Genomic DNA, 16739 nt, shown 5'->3' with positions numbered 1-16739 from the left:
TTCTGTTTGTTTTATTGAAATTCCATACATTTTGAAGGATACAAATTCAAATGTGTTACAAAAATCTATACATTCTTCTTAAAAATGTTTTACATAAAACGTCACAAACAGATAAACACAAAAACACATAACGTTACAGGGTTTTACGTTCAAAGAAATGAGAAAGCTTAATTAAGAGTTTCAATTGATTTCAGTAACTTTTTATTCTTACAGAGCATGCAATTTAATGTGTCAAAGTAATTAACTTAAAAAAATATTTAATACCATGTTTTTTTCCTTAGAAATTTCATTTTATGGATGTGATATTTAGCAAGAATTATAATCAAGTGTATTACATACTTTTCGTTAGTGGAGAATCTTGGACTATCAAAAACAAAAAGAAAAGCCATTTGTTAGTTTCTCTCGCCCTTGAAGTATGGCCTTGATAGAAAGGAAACAATCCAAAACTGAACAAAATGAAGGTATTTTAAAGTTGAAGAGATATTTGATCAGTATACACTTTGAAAATAGCATCTTGATTTCTGTACTTTCATATTGGAATTGCTATCAGCTGTACATCTATTGAAGTCTATTTCCCCCAGAGAATCGACAACAGTGGCGCGCTGCGGTAAAGCCTATTTGTAGTCTTTTTGAAACCAAGCATAGTGGTCCTTTATGGCGAACGGATTTTTTTTTTACTACATATTCCGGTAAATTCTTAATCGTTTTTTCTGTTGTACTGACTGACAAGACAGTTGTGCGCTGGGAACCAGGCTAGCGAATTTTGTGCCTTATTGTATATTCTTCGCAGAATGGGAATATCAGATGTAACATTTGACACAACTGGTGAGTGCATGACAGCTCCCTTGTGTGATGTTCGACTTTGTAGGTCAACGATTTAGCGAGCATAGCTATAACGTTTCTTTCAAATGATTGGCTTTATCCTACGTTAGCTAGCTAACTAGCTGGAGCTACTTACTGTCTGTAGCTACCAATCCTGTCCTCATTCCAGCGAATGTGGTCATCTCAAAGTCATGCTTACAGGACTGAAGGACTAATGTAGAGCCAACAGATCACAATGGCCTAATTGATTAGTGTTTTCAGTTGAGCAGTATCAGTTGGATATGTGAAAAAATATTTTCATTGTCTGAACAAGACTCCCAATATCATGCTGGATATTCACAACCATCATGTCTCCAATCCCACTGCTTTATCAGCTACTCAATCAGCAGAGTGAATGTGAATGAATCATCATCCCTCAGACTATAGTAGACCCAGTATGGATAAACTGCATAATAGTGATCAACAGAAGTTCTCCAAGACTGCTTGCATGTTTCAGTTGGCTCCCTGTCTGTATCATGCTTAAAGCAGTGTCCATGTGCATAGTAGATGTATAAGCTTGCCTCCCTAGTTGCCGTTGAGAGGCTGATATTGTTTCTATGCATCGTTCATGTTCATGGTGATACTATCAACATGTGCATAATAGATTATACATCCATCCACTCCCATGTTTATGGTTCTCCCGGTTTCCCCTTCAGGTCCCGTGGTGGACTTGTCAGCCCAGGGTCTGCAGAAGCTGGAGCCCAGTTTCACCTGCTCTGATGAAACACACACGCTCATTCTGGACCGGAACCACATCATGAAACTAGACCATTTGGAGAGGAGCCAAGGCCTCCAACAGGTAGGCTCTTTGTAAGTGAGGTCTTGGTGGACTGTATATTCTTTAGGTTAGGTTTTACTTTATGTGTTCGCTCCTGTGTGCTGGTAAGTGCACAGATGATAGACAGGTAGGATTCCAGTTGAGGGGGTTTAATAATGCTGAAGATGCACAGGCACGGAACAGCACTGCACAGTGTATGTAGTATGGATTGGCTAAGGCACTTAGTGGTCTGTCAACTTTATTCAACCAAAGTGTGTGTGGAATATCAACAAGGACACACACTGGTCTTGGCTAACACAATGAAAGCTAACTGGTGGGAAAAAACATGGATGGCTGGAACTTTCGAGCTGATCTTCTCTGAGCTGAAGATTGCGCAGCATGCTCTGCTACACTTCACCGGTGAGCAGAGCTAGAGCTCTGATATGATGAACTAACATTACTGATATGATTAACTACAAATACATCACAACCTTTCGTACACTCCCTCTTACTGGGTACTGTTACATGATTGATTGTGTGACTAAATTTGCATATCCACCAAGGCACATTTGATGGAATATGTTCAATTTAACTGTTGAACATGGTTGAATTCCTTATCTAATTTGTAAAATGGGCATTTACTACTTCTATATGTTGTTGCAAACTTGCAATGTACCACATTGGGTTGGATTAGTTCCCTCTATATTGTTTTGTTGTCTCATCCTGCCTCTCCCTTTCCTGTTTTCTTTGCTGTGCAGTTATCTGTTGTTGGAAACCGCCTGGTGCGAATGATGGGTGTGTGTCGTCTGACCGAGCTGAGAGTTCTGAACCTGCCCAATAACAGTATTGGCTATATTGAAGGGCTGAGAGACCTGCCACACCTGGAGTGGCTCAACTTGGCAGGCAACAACATCAAGGTGAGGTGAAAAAAGTGGACAAGGTACTCCCTCTATATTTGTGTACATTTGTCTCCTGATCATGCAATCTGGATGTCCACTTTTCTCTCAGGTCATTGAGCAGCTCAACAATTGTGTGGCTCTCCAACACTTGGACCTGTCTGATAACAACATCTCCAACATTGGTGATGTTACCAAGCTGTTAGCCTTAAAGGTGAGAACAGGTCTTGCCTCATGTTATGGGGATTCAGATAGAATTCTGGAGCAGTAAGTAGGATAGGTTTTAAGTGATTGGTTGTGGTGTTGATTGACTGGCTGCCATTTCTCTTGCAGACCCTTCTCCTCCATGGAAATAGCATTACGACGCTGCAGACCATTCCCGCTCATTTGCCCATCCATCTGTCCATCCTCTCCCTGGCAGAGAATGAAATTAGAGACCTCAATGAGGTAAAGACCCTTCCTTTTTGTTCCTTTGCACTCTCACCTGCTCTGCTTTTACAACAATCTCTCTCTCTCTCTCTCTCTCTCTCTCTCAGGTCTCCTACCTGGCACCCCTCCATGACCTGGAACAGCTCTCCATTATGACTAACCCCTGCGTCATGGTAACCCCCTCGTTGCCTCGATACGACTACCGGCCGTACATCATGAGCTGGTGTCTGAATCTCAAGATCCTAGATGGATATGTGGTGTCTCAGAAAGAAGGGTGAGACTAGTTCCAGAACTCCATTGAAGTTACAAATGCCAGCTAGGCATGGTAAGGGGGGTAGGCAGGGATTGAGTTAAGGGTTTCCCTATTGCCCGAGGAAGTGACTTGAGCAGTTGCGCAAGTTGAGCCTGCTCTGAGATAATAACCAAAATGCAAAGAATTCCAGTAGTCTGGTCTTTCTGGTTCCTCCCGTTTGTAGGTGCAAATAGCTACTTTTTTACTTTAAAATTTTCATGCACGTGATCATAATCTTTGGGCAATCAAAAAATACTCCTGAGCCTTTCAAACCATAATGTCAATCCCTTGGTAGGGAAATGGACTTCTGACTGTAAAGTTGCTGGGTCGTATTATCCAGTTATACTATCGAAGTGTTGTGTGATGATCACTCTTATTGCTGGTGATTAATGTCTCTAACGTCTGATCTCAGGTTGAAGGCAGAGTGGCTGTACAGCCAGGGCAAAGGTCGATCATACCGGCCAGGTCAGCATGTGCAGCTGGTCCAGTACTTGGCCACAGTGTGCCCTTTGACCTCCACGCCAGCCCTGGAGACCGCGGAGGATGCCAAGCTGGAGAAGATCCTCAGCAAGCAGAGGTAGGAGAATGCATTCACAACTGGACTGTGATGCCAACAGCTGTTCAAACTATCACACAGGTAGTGGATGTGTTCTCCTCCCTGTGATCACATGGAAAAAGTGCCAAATATAAATCCTACCCATTGTTAGAATCCATTTGACATTAAACTGGATCCATCTGTGGCTTTTCTGCTTAGTTTTGGTCATTTAACTTCAAGGTACCGCAAGGTATCTTTTAACCAGATGAGAAATATGAAGCAGATGACAGCTTGCACAATCATTGAAATGACTGTTTAATTACTCTCTCCTTTGTATCAGATTAGTTAACCAGGGGACGTGTGTGTATATATACAGGTTCCACCAGAGGCAGCTCCTGCAGCAGACCCAGGGGGGCTTCCCCAGCCCTCCCCGCCCCACCCAACTGGATGTGGAGACTCAAAGCCCCCGCCATGTGCCTCTAATAGAGAAAGACAGAGCCACGACGCCTGTGACTGCTCCATCAACCAGACCGACAGGTAGAGGACATGAACTTTACCTGTGTTTGTGTTTCTCTCAATTCTGTAACTCCCATCAATCCGTGTGTGTCTGGTGTGTAAATCGAATCTCTTCCTCTCTTCTTTGTGTGTGCATGTGTTCAGAGCTGGCGACGGTGCAGGTGAACACCTGGCTAAGCTGCGACCCCTCCCAGGCCGCACCTCCTCTCCTTGGCCTCAGGGGTGTGGAGGAGCGCCTCTACCCGGAGGATGTCCAGAGCCAGACAGATGAGTACAAACTCAACGGCAGCCTGCTCTCCTCAGAGTCCACCTTCCTCCTAGTCACCTCTGAATCCCCCCGCTCTGACAGTGAGGATGAGACGGAGACGTTTGATCATGACTCGCTGGTGCCCGAACACCCCATTCATCCCGAAAAGACCCAACAGGCACCCTTGGGGAGAGGGAGTGAGAGCCAGAAGGAGAAGGAGAGAAAGATGGAGAGAGAAAGGGTGTCAGGTGACAGCCACCTCACCTGTACCTTAACCTCAACTGCCGGTCTACCTATGATGGGAGATGACCAATCACAGACCAATGACAGTGCTCCGTTCCAGGGAGCATACTCAAACTGCAATGCTGTAGAGGTGAGGGCGGGGTCTAAGCAGGAAGATAAAGCAGTGGTGAGATGTGATAGGCTGGGCCGCTGTGAGGCGGACAGGGCAGCCGTCAGGATCCAGGCATGGTGGAGGGGAATGTGGACTCGGCGCTGCCACCCGCTGGCCAAAGAGGTGCGGTGTGAGATCCGCCTGCGCAGGATGCAGGATCACATAGTCTTCCTTTCTGGAGAGTTTGAGAGGTACGGAACAGACCCCAAGAAATCCAAGGTCTGCGTTCCTATTCTCTACTCTTTTCCAGAAGGGTGCTCTCATTCAGAAGGGTGCTCTCATTCACTCCCCCTCATGCATTAAAAAGCATTGGATTGCTGCGTAAATGCCTGATGGGAGTTTTCACCATATCCCTCTCACCAGTCCATTCCTTTCAAATTCATGAGGGGCAGTGTACGAGTGCACACTTAAGGAGAAGAGTAGAGAATCAGAGTGTAGACACCGTTCTCCAGTCCTGGTCCACAAAGTGTGCAGACTTCACCAGTTTCAATCAGGCCACTAGGAATAATGATAATGTATTACATTTGTAAATTTATTTTAATTACAAAACAAATCTCAAAGCTCATAGAATAAAATATAAACTGCTACTAGTTATCAAGCCCTCAATTAGTTGGATCATGTCTGTTGGCACTGGGCTTGAACACAACCTGACAAGTTGTGATTGTGCATGAGGTATTACCAATGTCATATGTGCATGGTTCATTCCTATGTCTGGATGGTGTTGCCTAAAAGGCATGGTTCATTACTATGGATGGTGTTGCCTAAAAGGCATGGTTCATTCCTATGTCTGGATGGTGTTGCCTAAAAGGCATGGTTCATTGCTATGTCTTGATGGTGTTGCCTAAAAGGCATGGTTCATTGCTATGTCTGGATGGTGTTGCCTAAAAAGCATGGTCACACATTTGTTTATAGACTTGGTGGTGAGCTAGATAAGAAACTGGCAAGAAAATCTCCATACAAAACTTCAATTCCCATTAAAAAAAGCAGACATTTAGCCTTTTGTAAGGAGTGCACAAAGCGTTGTCTTTGGCCATGCTCCAGAATATAGCTATAGCCATTGGAATGTTGGAAGCCTTGTTCTCCTGCAACAGAGTGACATTTTTTATGTACAGTTGAAGTTGGAAGTTAACATAAAATAAATTTGTATGTAAGTTTAAATGAAACTTCCGACTTCAACTGTATATATGTATATACAGTTGAAGTCGGAAGTTTACATACACCTTTGCCAACTACATTTAAACTCAGTTTTTCACAATTCCTGACATTTAATCCTAGTAAAATTCCCTGTGTTAGGTCAGTTAGGATCACCACTTCATTTGAAGAATGTGAAATGTCAGAATAATAGTAGAGAGAATGATTTATCAGATTTTATTTCTTTCATCACATTCCCAGTGGGTCAGAAGTTTACATACACTCAATTAGTATTTGGTAGCATTGCCTTAATTTTTTTTAAACTTGGGTCAAATGTTTCAGGTAGCCTTCCATAAGCTTCCCACAACAAGTTGGGTGCATTTTGGCCCATTCCTCCTGACAGAGCTGGTGAAACTGAGTCAGGTTTGTAGACCTCCTTGCTCGCACATGGTTTTTCAGTTCTGCCCACCAATTTTCTATAGGATTGAGGTCAGGGCTTTGTGATGGCCACTCCAATACCTTGACTTTGTTGTCCTTAAGCCATTTTGCCACAACTTTGGAAGTATGCTTGGGGTCATTGTCCATTTGGAAGACCCATTTGCGACCAAGTTTTGACTTCCTGACTGTCTAGAGATGTTGCTTCAATATATCTACATAATTTCCCCTCATGATGCCATCTATTTTGTGAAGTGCACCAGTCCCTCCTGCAGCAAAGCACCCTCACAACATGATGCTGCCACCCCCGTGCTTCACGGCTGGGATGGTGTTCTTCGGCTTGTAAGCCTCCCCATTTTGCCTCCAAACATAACGATTGTCATTATGGCCAAACAGTTCTATTTTTGTTTCATCAGACCAGAGGACATTTCTCCAAAAAGTACAATCTTTGTCCCCATGTGCAGTTGCAAACCGTAGTCTGGCTTTTTTATGGCGGTTTTGGAGCAGTGGCTTCTTCCTTGCTGAGCGGCCTTTCAGGTTATGTCGATATAGGACTCGTTTTACTCTGGATATAGATACTTTTGTACCTGTTTCCTCCAGCATCTTCACAAGGTCCTTTGCTGTTCTGGGATTGATTTGCACTTTCGCACCAAAGTACGTTCATCTCTAGGAGACAGAACTCGTCTCCTTCCTGAGCGGTATGATGGCTGCGTGGTCCCATGGTGTTTATACTTGCGTACTATTGTTTGTACAGATGAACGTGCTACCTTCAGGCGTTTGAAAATTGCTCCCAAGGATGAACCAGACTACATTTTTTAAACATTTTTTTTTCTGAGGTCTTGGCTGATTTCTTTAGATTTGACCATGATGTCAAGCAAAGAGGCACTGCTTTTGAAGGTAGGCCTTGCAATACATCCACAGGTACACCTCCAATTGACTCAAATTATGTCAATTAGCCTATCAGAAGCTTCTAAAGCTATGACATCCTCTTTGGGAATTTTCCAAGCTGTTTAAAGGCACAGTCAACTTAGTGTATGTAAACTTTTGACCCGCTGGAATTGTGATACAGTGAAATAATCTGTCTGTAAACAATTGTTGGAAGGATTACTTGTGTCATGCACAAAGTAGATGTCTTAACCAACTTGTCAAAGCTATAGTTTGTTAACAAGAAATTTGTGGAGTGGTTGAAAAACGAGTTTTAATGACTCCAACCTAAGTGTATGTAAACTTTTGACTTCAACTGTAACTAGCTAGCTCTTTCAACACTTCTGATGGCACAGCCAGATAGGTCTGAAGGATGAAGGTATCTAGCTCTTTCTGTTGAAGGTCACATATCAGGCAAATATGTCAAATTCTTCCAAAGAATACTTTGTTATTTGTGTGTACAGAGTGAGGCAGCAGCATGAAGAGGAGAGGTTGCAGAGACTGGTACAGGAGGAGGCTGTGAGGTTTCTATGGAGGCAGGTCAGTGATAAACAAGCTCATGCATCAAATGTAGATGCACATACACACACCCTTTCTCACTCCTTCTCCCCATCTCTCTGCAGCTTCAGTCCATGCAGCAGTGGCAGCGTTCTGTAGAGGGGCAGCTGGCCAGCGTGACTCAGGCCGGGTCATCTCTTGTTCCAGCCCTGACCTTCGGGCTTTGTCCCCCAGCTCTTCCACTCCCCCTACCTCTGGCCTCCAGCACTGCAAACTCGGCCTGTACAGTCCTCTCCTTCCCAGACTCGGGGTTCCAGTCAACAGATGAACTGCAGGTGGGGCAGGAAGACACTTTCCTGAGCTGTGGGACGGGCGACTCTCTGGAGACTGTGCGGCCGCTGGTTGTGGGGGGGTCCCTGGCTCCTTGTGGTGGGGGGAACAGTCAGGACTACAGTCTGCTAGAGCAGTACCTGTCCTCCGTGCAACAGCGAGAGGAGGAGGCAGAGGAGGGGGGTGCCAGCAACAGAACAGGCACACCACAGCCGCCCTCATCTGCCGAAACAGCACAGCCTGACTCCCCCGCTCAGAACACAGGAGACAAACACAGAGCAGCAACACACACACTGGAAAGTCCAATCTGAAGTGCCTGTCCCGCTCCTAGTCTTCTGGGATTGGCTAAGACACTGCCCATAAACTCAGTCCATCTGTGCTGATGAATGTTATTGATGGCTCTAACAGCGCCTCATAGAACTTACTGACTAACATCCATATAGTGAGTGGCATATGGACTCACGAATGTGTATACATTCATCTAGCCTGGATGACTTTTCTCATTTTGACTTTAAATCTCTTGGACTGCTGCTAGCCTGGAGACCTGACTGTTCCTGCATTCAATAATGCTTTGTTGGTTGCCATGATTTGTCAGTCCAAGGACAATTAGGCTAATGCTTGATTAACATTCGGGAGACGTGGGAACGACAGTCCCAGCTTCCGACACCTGAGTTTTTACGTACACGGCAGACATGCAATTTAGACCGGTGCTAAAAATGTTAATCCATGACATGCCCCAACATTAAGTTTACGCATTAAGTACATCTACCCTCCAACTTTGGTCATCTGCAACTTCCCTGTCTGTCATGCTCAGGCAGTGGTGGAAAAAGTACCCAGTTGTCATACTTGAGAGTAAAAGTAAAGATACTATAGAAAATGACTGAAGTGAAAGTCGCCGAGTAAAATTCTACTCAAGTAGAATTTTACAAGTATTTGGTTTTAAATATACTTAAGTATCAAAAGTACAAGTATAAACAATTTCAAATTCCTTATATTAAGCAAACCAGATCACATTTTATTTTCTCTTTACGGATAGCCAGGGGCACGCTCCAACACTTAGACATCCTTTACAAACGAAGCATGTGTTTTGTGAGTCCGCCAGATCAGAGGCAGTAGGGATGACCGGCGATGTTCTTGATAAGTGTGTGCATTAGACCATTTTCCTGTCCTGCTAAGCATTAAAAATATAACGAGTACTTTTGGGTATCAAGGAAAATGTATGGAGTAAAAAGTACATAACTTTCTTTAGGAATGTAGTCAAGTAAAGTTGTAAAAAATATAAATAGTAAAGTATAGATACCCCCAAAAACTAAGTATTTTTTACTTAACATAAGCATGAGGTTTAAAGTACTTATCTGTATTTATCCCTATTTATTTATCCATCACATTATGGCATTTATGTCCTTTTCCCTCTTGTTCTGTTTTACAGACCACAACCCTCCTAAAGCCCATTCCAAACCCCTTAACCACCAAACCCTAAACCTTCATTACCCAAACTCCATCAAACCTTCCTCGCTGACTTTTCTGTATGAATAAATATCAAAACGAGACCCTCGCTTTCTGGCGTTCATTATGCATTCTCACCGATAACCCACAATTGCAATATAACCCAGCAGTCAGTAACGTTATACATAATTTATAGGGCTGTCAGTGTTTCAGTTAACTTTTAGTAATTTTAGTGCACAAAAAAAAAAAAAAAAAGTGTGCATTGATGACCTGACGCATGAAAGAAAGTCACGACTGGGCTGATGGAAACATGAATTGCTCTTAAAATTGTATAAATGCCTACAAACAACTTGTTTGCTTGACATTTTGTGTCTGTAAATTAATTATGCGAGAAATGGCATCATGAAACTTGGAGTCACGTGATATTTTTTGGCCCTCCCACTACAACTCGGGAAAGCATGCAGTTTATTAGGCTACTAAATAAATTATGAACTTCACAGGGTGGTGAATGTGCGAGGTGATGAGCTTGATTCTCCTTTCCAATAAATAGAGTTTTATTCTGGTGACATGATGATTGATGCTTGGCTGCCATTTAACAAATACAAATAATATTGCGTGCATCCATAATGATCTCAATGTATACTGAACAAAAATGTAAATGCAACATGTAAAGATATGTTCCATTCCCACAAAAAGTGTCTCTCATATTTTGTGCACAAATTGGTTTACATCCCTGTTATTGAGCATTTGTCCTTTGCCAAGATATGCCACACCTGTCAGGTGGATGGATTATCAAGAAGCTGATTAGACATCATTACACAGGTGCACCTTGTGCTGGGGACAATAAAAGGCCACTCTAAACACAATGCCACAGATGTCAAGTTTTGAAGGAGTGTGCAATTGGCATGCCGACTAGAGGAATGTCTACCAGAGCTGTTGCCAGAGAATTTAATGTTCATTTCTCTACCATATGCCACCTCAAAACATAATTTTTGAGAATTTGGCAGTACGTCCAACCGGCCACACAACTGTAACACGCCAGCCCAGGACCTCCACATCCGGTTTCTTCACTTGCAGGATCGTCTTGAGACCAGCCACCCGGACAGCTGATAAACCTGAGGAGTATTTCCGTCTATAATAAAACCATTTTGTGGGGCAATCTCATTCTGATTGGCTGGGCCTGGCTCTCCAGTGGGTGGGTCTATGCCCTCCCAGGCCAGTGGGAGGGGGACCTGAAAACTAGCTGTTGTTGGCAGAGGTTTGCAACTCTTTATTTTTGGTCTATTAACCAATTTCCCACAACTCCTGCCCTTGCAAACCTGCTGATTAGAAGGCCCTGTATAGATTATATTTTCAACCAGCAACTATCAGGAATAACATTGCTACATTTTTCCCACACTTTTACAGTGTTAATTTCATCAGCTATTGTACAATATGACACCAAACAAAGAAAAAAAAGTACTTTTGACTGCACTGGGCCTTTAACTCTGCTTTTAGTTTTTGGATAACTGCAGTCCAAGTTCAAGCAGGTGTGCACCTCTTGCTTGCTGCTGCTTGTGTAGCTGTTCCAATCACTGCTTAGAAATGAACAATTCAAACCAATCATTGTCGGCTAGTCATTACAATGTCATCCACGACAACAACACATAATATACAGGTACATATAGTGAATTCAAGTGTGCGTCTTTCATTCATTCATCATGGGATAAAGTACGGAATTTGGGCATGTGTGCTACTGATCTTTTGGGGGAAATAATTAGCTAAATATCAACATAACTGATGTCCTCCTCAGTGGTGTCTGAAGCAGAGAGGAACGCTTTCCCAACGCTGTCCTTGCTCTAAGAAAATGGTCAGGACCAACTAATAAATAAAATGCTGTTGGAATAATAGAGTGTAAGTAAACAGAGGAGAGATGTAACATAAGTGAATACAATTAATAGGTCATCGATGTCCTCTTCAGATGTTGAAAACATTTGGTCACATGTGACCGAGGTAAGATATTTGCCTTTAGTTTTCCTTAAGTCCACCAACAGTAGTTAGGGGCCGTCAACATAGTGACAAATCAAATTTCAATAGCTCTTTAACCATTACTCCTAAAACTTTCAAACTGGTTCTAGCTAATCTGATGGCATAGACACATTTCACACACATTTTTTTTGTCGGTTTACACTTCACACTATTTTAAATTATTTATTTAAATTTTTGAAATTCAATAGCGCCTTGATCATGTGACCCACACACCTCAAACAAGGTTCATAATGTACACTCAGTGTACACACTGGACACCCTTCTGTTTGTCCATTTGCATCTCATGAGATTTTACGAGAAAAAAAAATAAAGATTCAAATTTCAATAGCTCTTTAGTCTTATGACCTACAAACTACTTTCAGAACATCCAGTCACTAGCCTTATATATTGCACACCCTTTAGTTCGCCCATTTTCATCTCAGGTGACTTTACATACATTTTTCTATGTTTTTCATTGTTTTGAATTTCAATAGCTCGCTGGTCATGTGACCTACAACCCTCAAACTGCTGTCACAATATCCACTGAGAGCCTTATATGTAGCACAACCTTTAGTTTGTCCATTTTCATCTCACGTGATTTTATATTAATTTTCAATGTTTCTCATTTCAATAGCTCCTTGGTCATGTGACCTACTGGACTCAAACAAGGTTCAGAATGTCGACTGACTACCCTTGTACATTGCACACCACTTGGTTTGTCCATTTTCATCTCACACGTTTTTACATACATTTTGTCAACTTTCTAATTTCAATAGCTCCTTGGTCATGTGACCTACTGGACTCAAACAAGGTTCAGAATGTCCACTGACCACCCTTCTATATTGCACACCCTTTAGTTTGTCCATTTACATCTCATGCGGTTTTACATGAATTTTTAAACGTTTTACATTTCAATAGTTCCCTGGTCATGTGACCTATAAGCCTCAAACTACTTTCAGAATATCCACTGACTAGCCTTATACATGGCATGCCCTTTTGTTTGTCCTTTTTCATCTCACACAATTTTACATTAATTGCCTGCTCTGTTCCCCTGAAGGACAGTGTCACTCACACACCAATTCACTTGGGCCTTCTCCCTGGGGCCTTCCTGACCTCTAGGCAGGCCCCCATTGACCTGATGATCTCTGACTCTAGGCCTACACTCCCTGACTGCCTGCCTACCCTCTCCCTGTGCCTGAGAGTGTATAGCTTACTCCCTGGAACTACAGGCCTCCAGACCTACTCTCCCTACCCAGTCAACACCCCTCTTACTGCGCATCACCCATCACCACGTCCTGGCCAGGGCGCAGCCATCTCCATAACCTACCACACTAAGATGTCTATATTTCCACTGTCAGGAACCATGTGCACCTAGTAACCTGAAACAGGCTCTGTGCACCTGGTGACCCGCCCGCTTTTTTAGTCTCTGAGTGGGGCTCCCGAGGGGCGCATCGGTCTAAGACACTGCATCTCAGTGCAAGAGGCGTCACTGCAGTACCTGGTTCGAATCCAGGCTGCACCACATCCGGCTGTGATTGGGCGGCGCACAATTGGCCCAGCGCCGTCTGGGTTTGGCCGGGGTAGGCCGTCATTGTAAATAAGAATTTGTTCTTAACTGACTTGCCTAGTTAAAAAGGTTAAATAAAAAAATTATAATTCAAGTCCCAACTCCAACCTCCACGGCCCCCGTGTCCGGCCGCCCCTGCTCGGACTCTGAGAGCCTCCGCCTTGATGGAGGCTTCCTCGTGCACCTGGTGACCCTTTGACTTCCACAGTGAGTCCAAACCTGACACACAGTCCCACTAGAGGACGACCCGGGCAGATGGGCGGCCACCACCTAGCCCCCTACCTATCCAGAACCCCATGTCAATGTTTTACGCCTTCTACCCGCCTGCCTGGGCTCTATCACACTCTGTGTCTGGCCTCTGGCCCATCTGTGTCCACCTGGTAACCCGTAAGTAAAGAAGGAGGATGGTGGAGGAAGACGTCTCCCGTCCCCGACAAAAGCTTGGACCAAGGGTTGACTTTCAATAGATCGCAGCGAGTGAGCTGCTCTGCTATGTACTAAACCCTGACCCAGAATCAGGTCGTCTACGAGTGATTTGTCACCAGGTTCCCCACAAACATGCGTTGCGCATCAGGAGAGGGACGACAACTTCGTTGTCGACAACCCGTCACGAACGGCTCTACTCACCTGCCAAAAGAGGCAGGCTATCCCGGGACAACCAAAGATCTGCAGCGCTACGGTATTGTTACATTTAGGGGGGATTCTGACTTAGAGGCGTTCAGTCATAATCCCACAGATGGTACCCTCGCACCATTGGCTCCTCAGCCAAGCACATACACCAAATGTGCTTGGGTGATTTGAGTGCGACCGCAACAGGTGGGTATGCTCCTTTGAATTTCATCATGCTGACATTCAGTGATCCGTGCCCACCTAGGCTTCATCCGTCCGTGTTATGGGTCCGCAGCAAATCAATGGGTGTCGATGGTACTACCCACATCAGATGTAGGCCTCCCTCCCAGACAAGCTGGAGATACCTCTCCCCACTTCGTAGGGCATGATCCAGAACCATGCAATGCCCTATCACTGCGGGGCCAATGGGTTCAGTCTCCGCCTCAAGTCTAGTGAGCGTAGAGGAGACCTCCCCACCTACAATGTGTGGTGTCCCGCACTCAGGCAAGCCTGAAGCCTGGTAGTTTCAGCTAATGGTAAGGCACATGCCATCTCCACTAAATGCTCCAAGGAGCGTGGAGGAGAGCTCCCACATAGAATGTGTAGAGTCCCGCACCCAGGCGGACCTGAGACCTGGCAGTGTCCATAACCGCTAAGCACATTCCATCTCTATTTAGTGCTCCACTGTTAGCGGGTCCAGCCGAAGCCAGCATTCGATTCAAACCTTCCCTGTTTAGAGTTAGCTAAGTATACGGGGTACGCGTGTTTAAACGTTTCACCACAGCCGCTCTGTGATCAGACTGATGCCAGTAGTACACTTTCATCAGCCGTCTCCCAGGACTTAACTCCCCCCACCCAGGCAAAGCCAGGGATGTGTTCATTATCTGATTGGCTTCCTGTCAAGGTCAGGATTCATTTACAATAGCTCCGCAGCAAATCGTTGAGTCTGGTGGAACCGCCCTCACATTTTCATGCTTGACCGAAAGCCCCATATTCCAGGACCGACTGCCGCCTTCCGTTAACGATCAACAGCCGTCACCATCTACAGGACCCTCTTTGCGTATGGACTAGTACCGAGGTAACTCCAGTTTGGTTTGCATCGTTAGCGACACTGAAAACAGGTGACATACAGGGAGGGATTAGCTTTTCTACATTATACAGTCTATATCAGGGATGGGCAATATTTTTTTTTTGTATTATTTTTTTTTTTCGGAACTCAGTCGTGGTCTCAACTTACTGTTGAGAATTAGAATAGTAGAATATACGGTGCAATTTCAAAATGTGGTTGTGCACCAGCAGTTGTCTTGTTATGTCAGTCACTGTCACTCACTCAATTAGCCCATGTCGGCTAAACATTTTTAGATTGCTGGCTAGACTAATTTACCAATCTAAACTTGTAGTAATCATGGTCGAATTACTGACCAGGGGCCCCATTGATTTTGTTAGTCACTCACTCAGATATGATATTAAAAACATGCAAATGAAAACATTTCTCTCCACCATTTGGTAAAATGTGAGAATTGCAGGAAATTAGCTGTGAAACTGCAAATTTCTCTCTGCCCCATATCAGAATTAGTAGAATTGCATGACATTAGTCATACAATTTCAAAAATATTCTCTCTGCCCCATGGCACAATGTGTAGAATTGCAGTAAACTTCCTTTAAAACTGCAATATTTTCTCGACACCCCATGCCAAAATGTGTAGAATTGCAGAAAAAAAAAAGAAAAAAAAAATGTAAACGCTGTCAAGAGGGGGACCGCCAACATGTTTTGCTTGCAAGGTGGGTGTGGACTAGAGGCCGATTTCAAGTTTTCATAACAATCGTAAATTGGTATTTTTTGCGCCGATTTTTTAAATTTTTTTATTCTCTTGCGTTCATTGCACACAGAGTCAGGGTATATGCAACAGTTTGGGCCGCCTGGCTCTTTGCGAACTAATTTGCCAGAATTTTACGTAATTATGATATAACATTAAAGGTTGTGCAATGTAACAGAAATATTTAGACTCATGGATGCCACCCGTTAGATAAAATACGGAACAGAATAAACGTTTTGTTTTCGAGGTGATAGTTTCCGGATTAGTCAAAGGTATATGGTTTAGAGAGAAATAGTCGCCGCGTTATAATTCCAGTAATAACTTGCGGCTGAACTTGAAAGGGGTTCCTTCGTTATTTTACCGTTCATGTCTTCCATAGAGAATGTCTTGATCTACTTCAAATAAGGTCTGTGTTTCGTGCAGGCTTAAACCGCCTCGACGTTTTGATACCCGTGTAAATCTCACTAGGATAAGGTAACGTTTGTCAACATATTTTCATAAATCCACTCTACAAAAAAAATTATCTTCGCTTATATTTAGCCAATATTTTAATATTATAAGTTACTTTGTCCTATGGATATCTACACAGTTATAAAATTGGTGTAGTAAGCCTACACGAAACACAGACCTTATGAAGTGAATCTAAAAATATCCTATGGAATAAATGAAGGAACCGCTTTTCAGATTTTGCTAGAAGGTGTCATGGGAATTATGACTCGCATTTTGGTCGTCAATTCTTACCATGCCCATTATTAAAATAGGATTTCCTGCATATAGAAATGACAGTTTTTGTTTTCAACATTCATCACAGGTAACTTAAACTCTATTTTTATTCAAACAGTTGAGAGTATTTGTCTCCTAAGCAGACTCTTCAGTATCATTGTCACTTCAGAGCTGTGTGTGTGTGTGTGTATTTATGTTAAAATAAGTGTTCATTCAGTATTGTTGCAATTGTCATTATTACAAAAATGTGTGTGTGTGTATGATATATATAAAAAATATATATTTAAAAAAATTATTATTATTATTATTATTATTATTATTTTTT

The 16739-nt window shown here is 43.3% G+C and overlaps 1 protein-coding gene across 2 annotated transcripts; it reads left to right on the top strand.

The window, feature by feature from the left end:
• The first annotated feature begins 354 nt into the window (after nucleotides 1–354).
• On the top strand, nucleotides 355–10040 carry LOC129816117 (centrosomal protein of 97 kDa-like). Of its 2 annotated transcripts, XM_055870274.1 has the most exons (11): nucleotides 355–825; nucleotides 1518–1660; nucleotides 2377–2535; nucleotides 2627–2728; nucleotides 2848–2961; nucleotides 3051–3217; nucleotides 3648–3812; nucleotides 4147–4307; nucleotides 4431–5118; nucleotides 7882–7957; nucleotides 8041–10040. In XM_055870274.1, the coding sequence occupies exons 1-11, from the start codon at nucleotides 792–794 to the stop codon at nucleotides 8554–8556; spliced, it is 2325 nt and encodes a 774-aa protein (XP_055726249.1). In that variant the 5' UTR covers nucleotides 355–791; the 3' UTR covers nucleotides 8557–10040. The 2 variants fall into 2 exon arrangements, with proteins under 2 accessions (XP_055726249.1, XP_055726250.1); XM_055870275.1 differs by lacking the exon at nucleotides 355–825 and having other exon boundaries at nucleotides 1591–1671.
• The last annotated feature ends 6699 nt before the right edge of the window (nucleotides 10041–16739 follow it).

This window comes from Salvelinus fontinalis, chromosome 19 (assembly GCF_029448725.1).
Source record: "Salvelinus fontinalis isolate EN_2023a chromosome 19, ASM2944872v1, whole genome shotgun sequence".
In the NCBI taxonomy this organism is placed as follows: domain Eukaryota; kingdom Metazoa; phylum Chordata; class Actinopteri; order Salmoniformes; family Salmonidae; genus Salvelinus; species Salvelinus fontinalis.
Note: the sequence above shows the minus strand (reverse complement) of the source record. Positions and strands in the feature narration are given on the sequence as shown.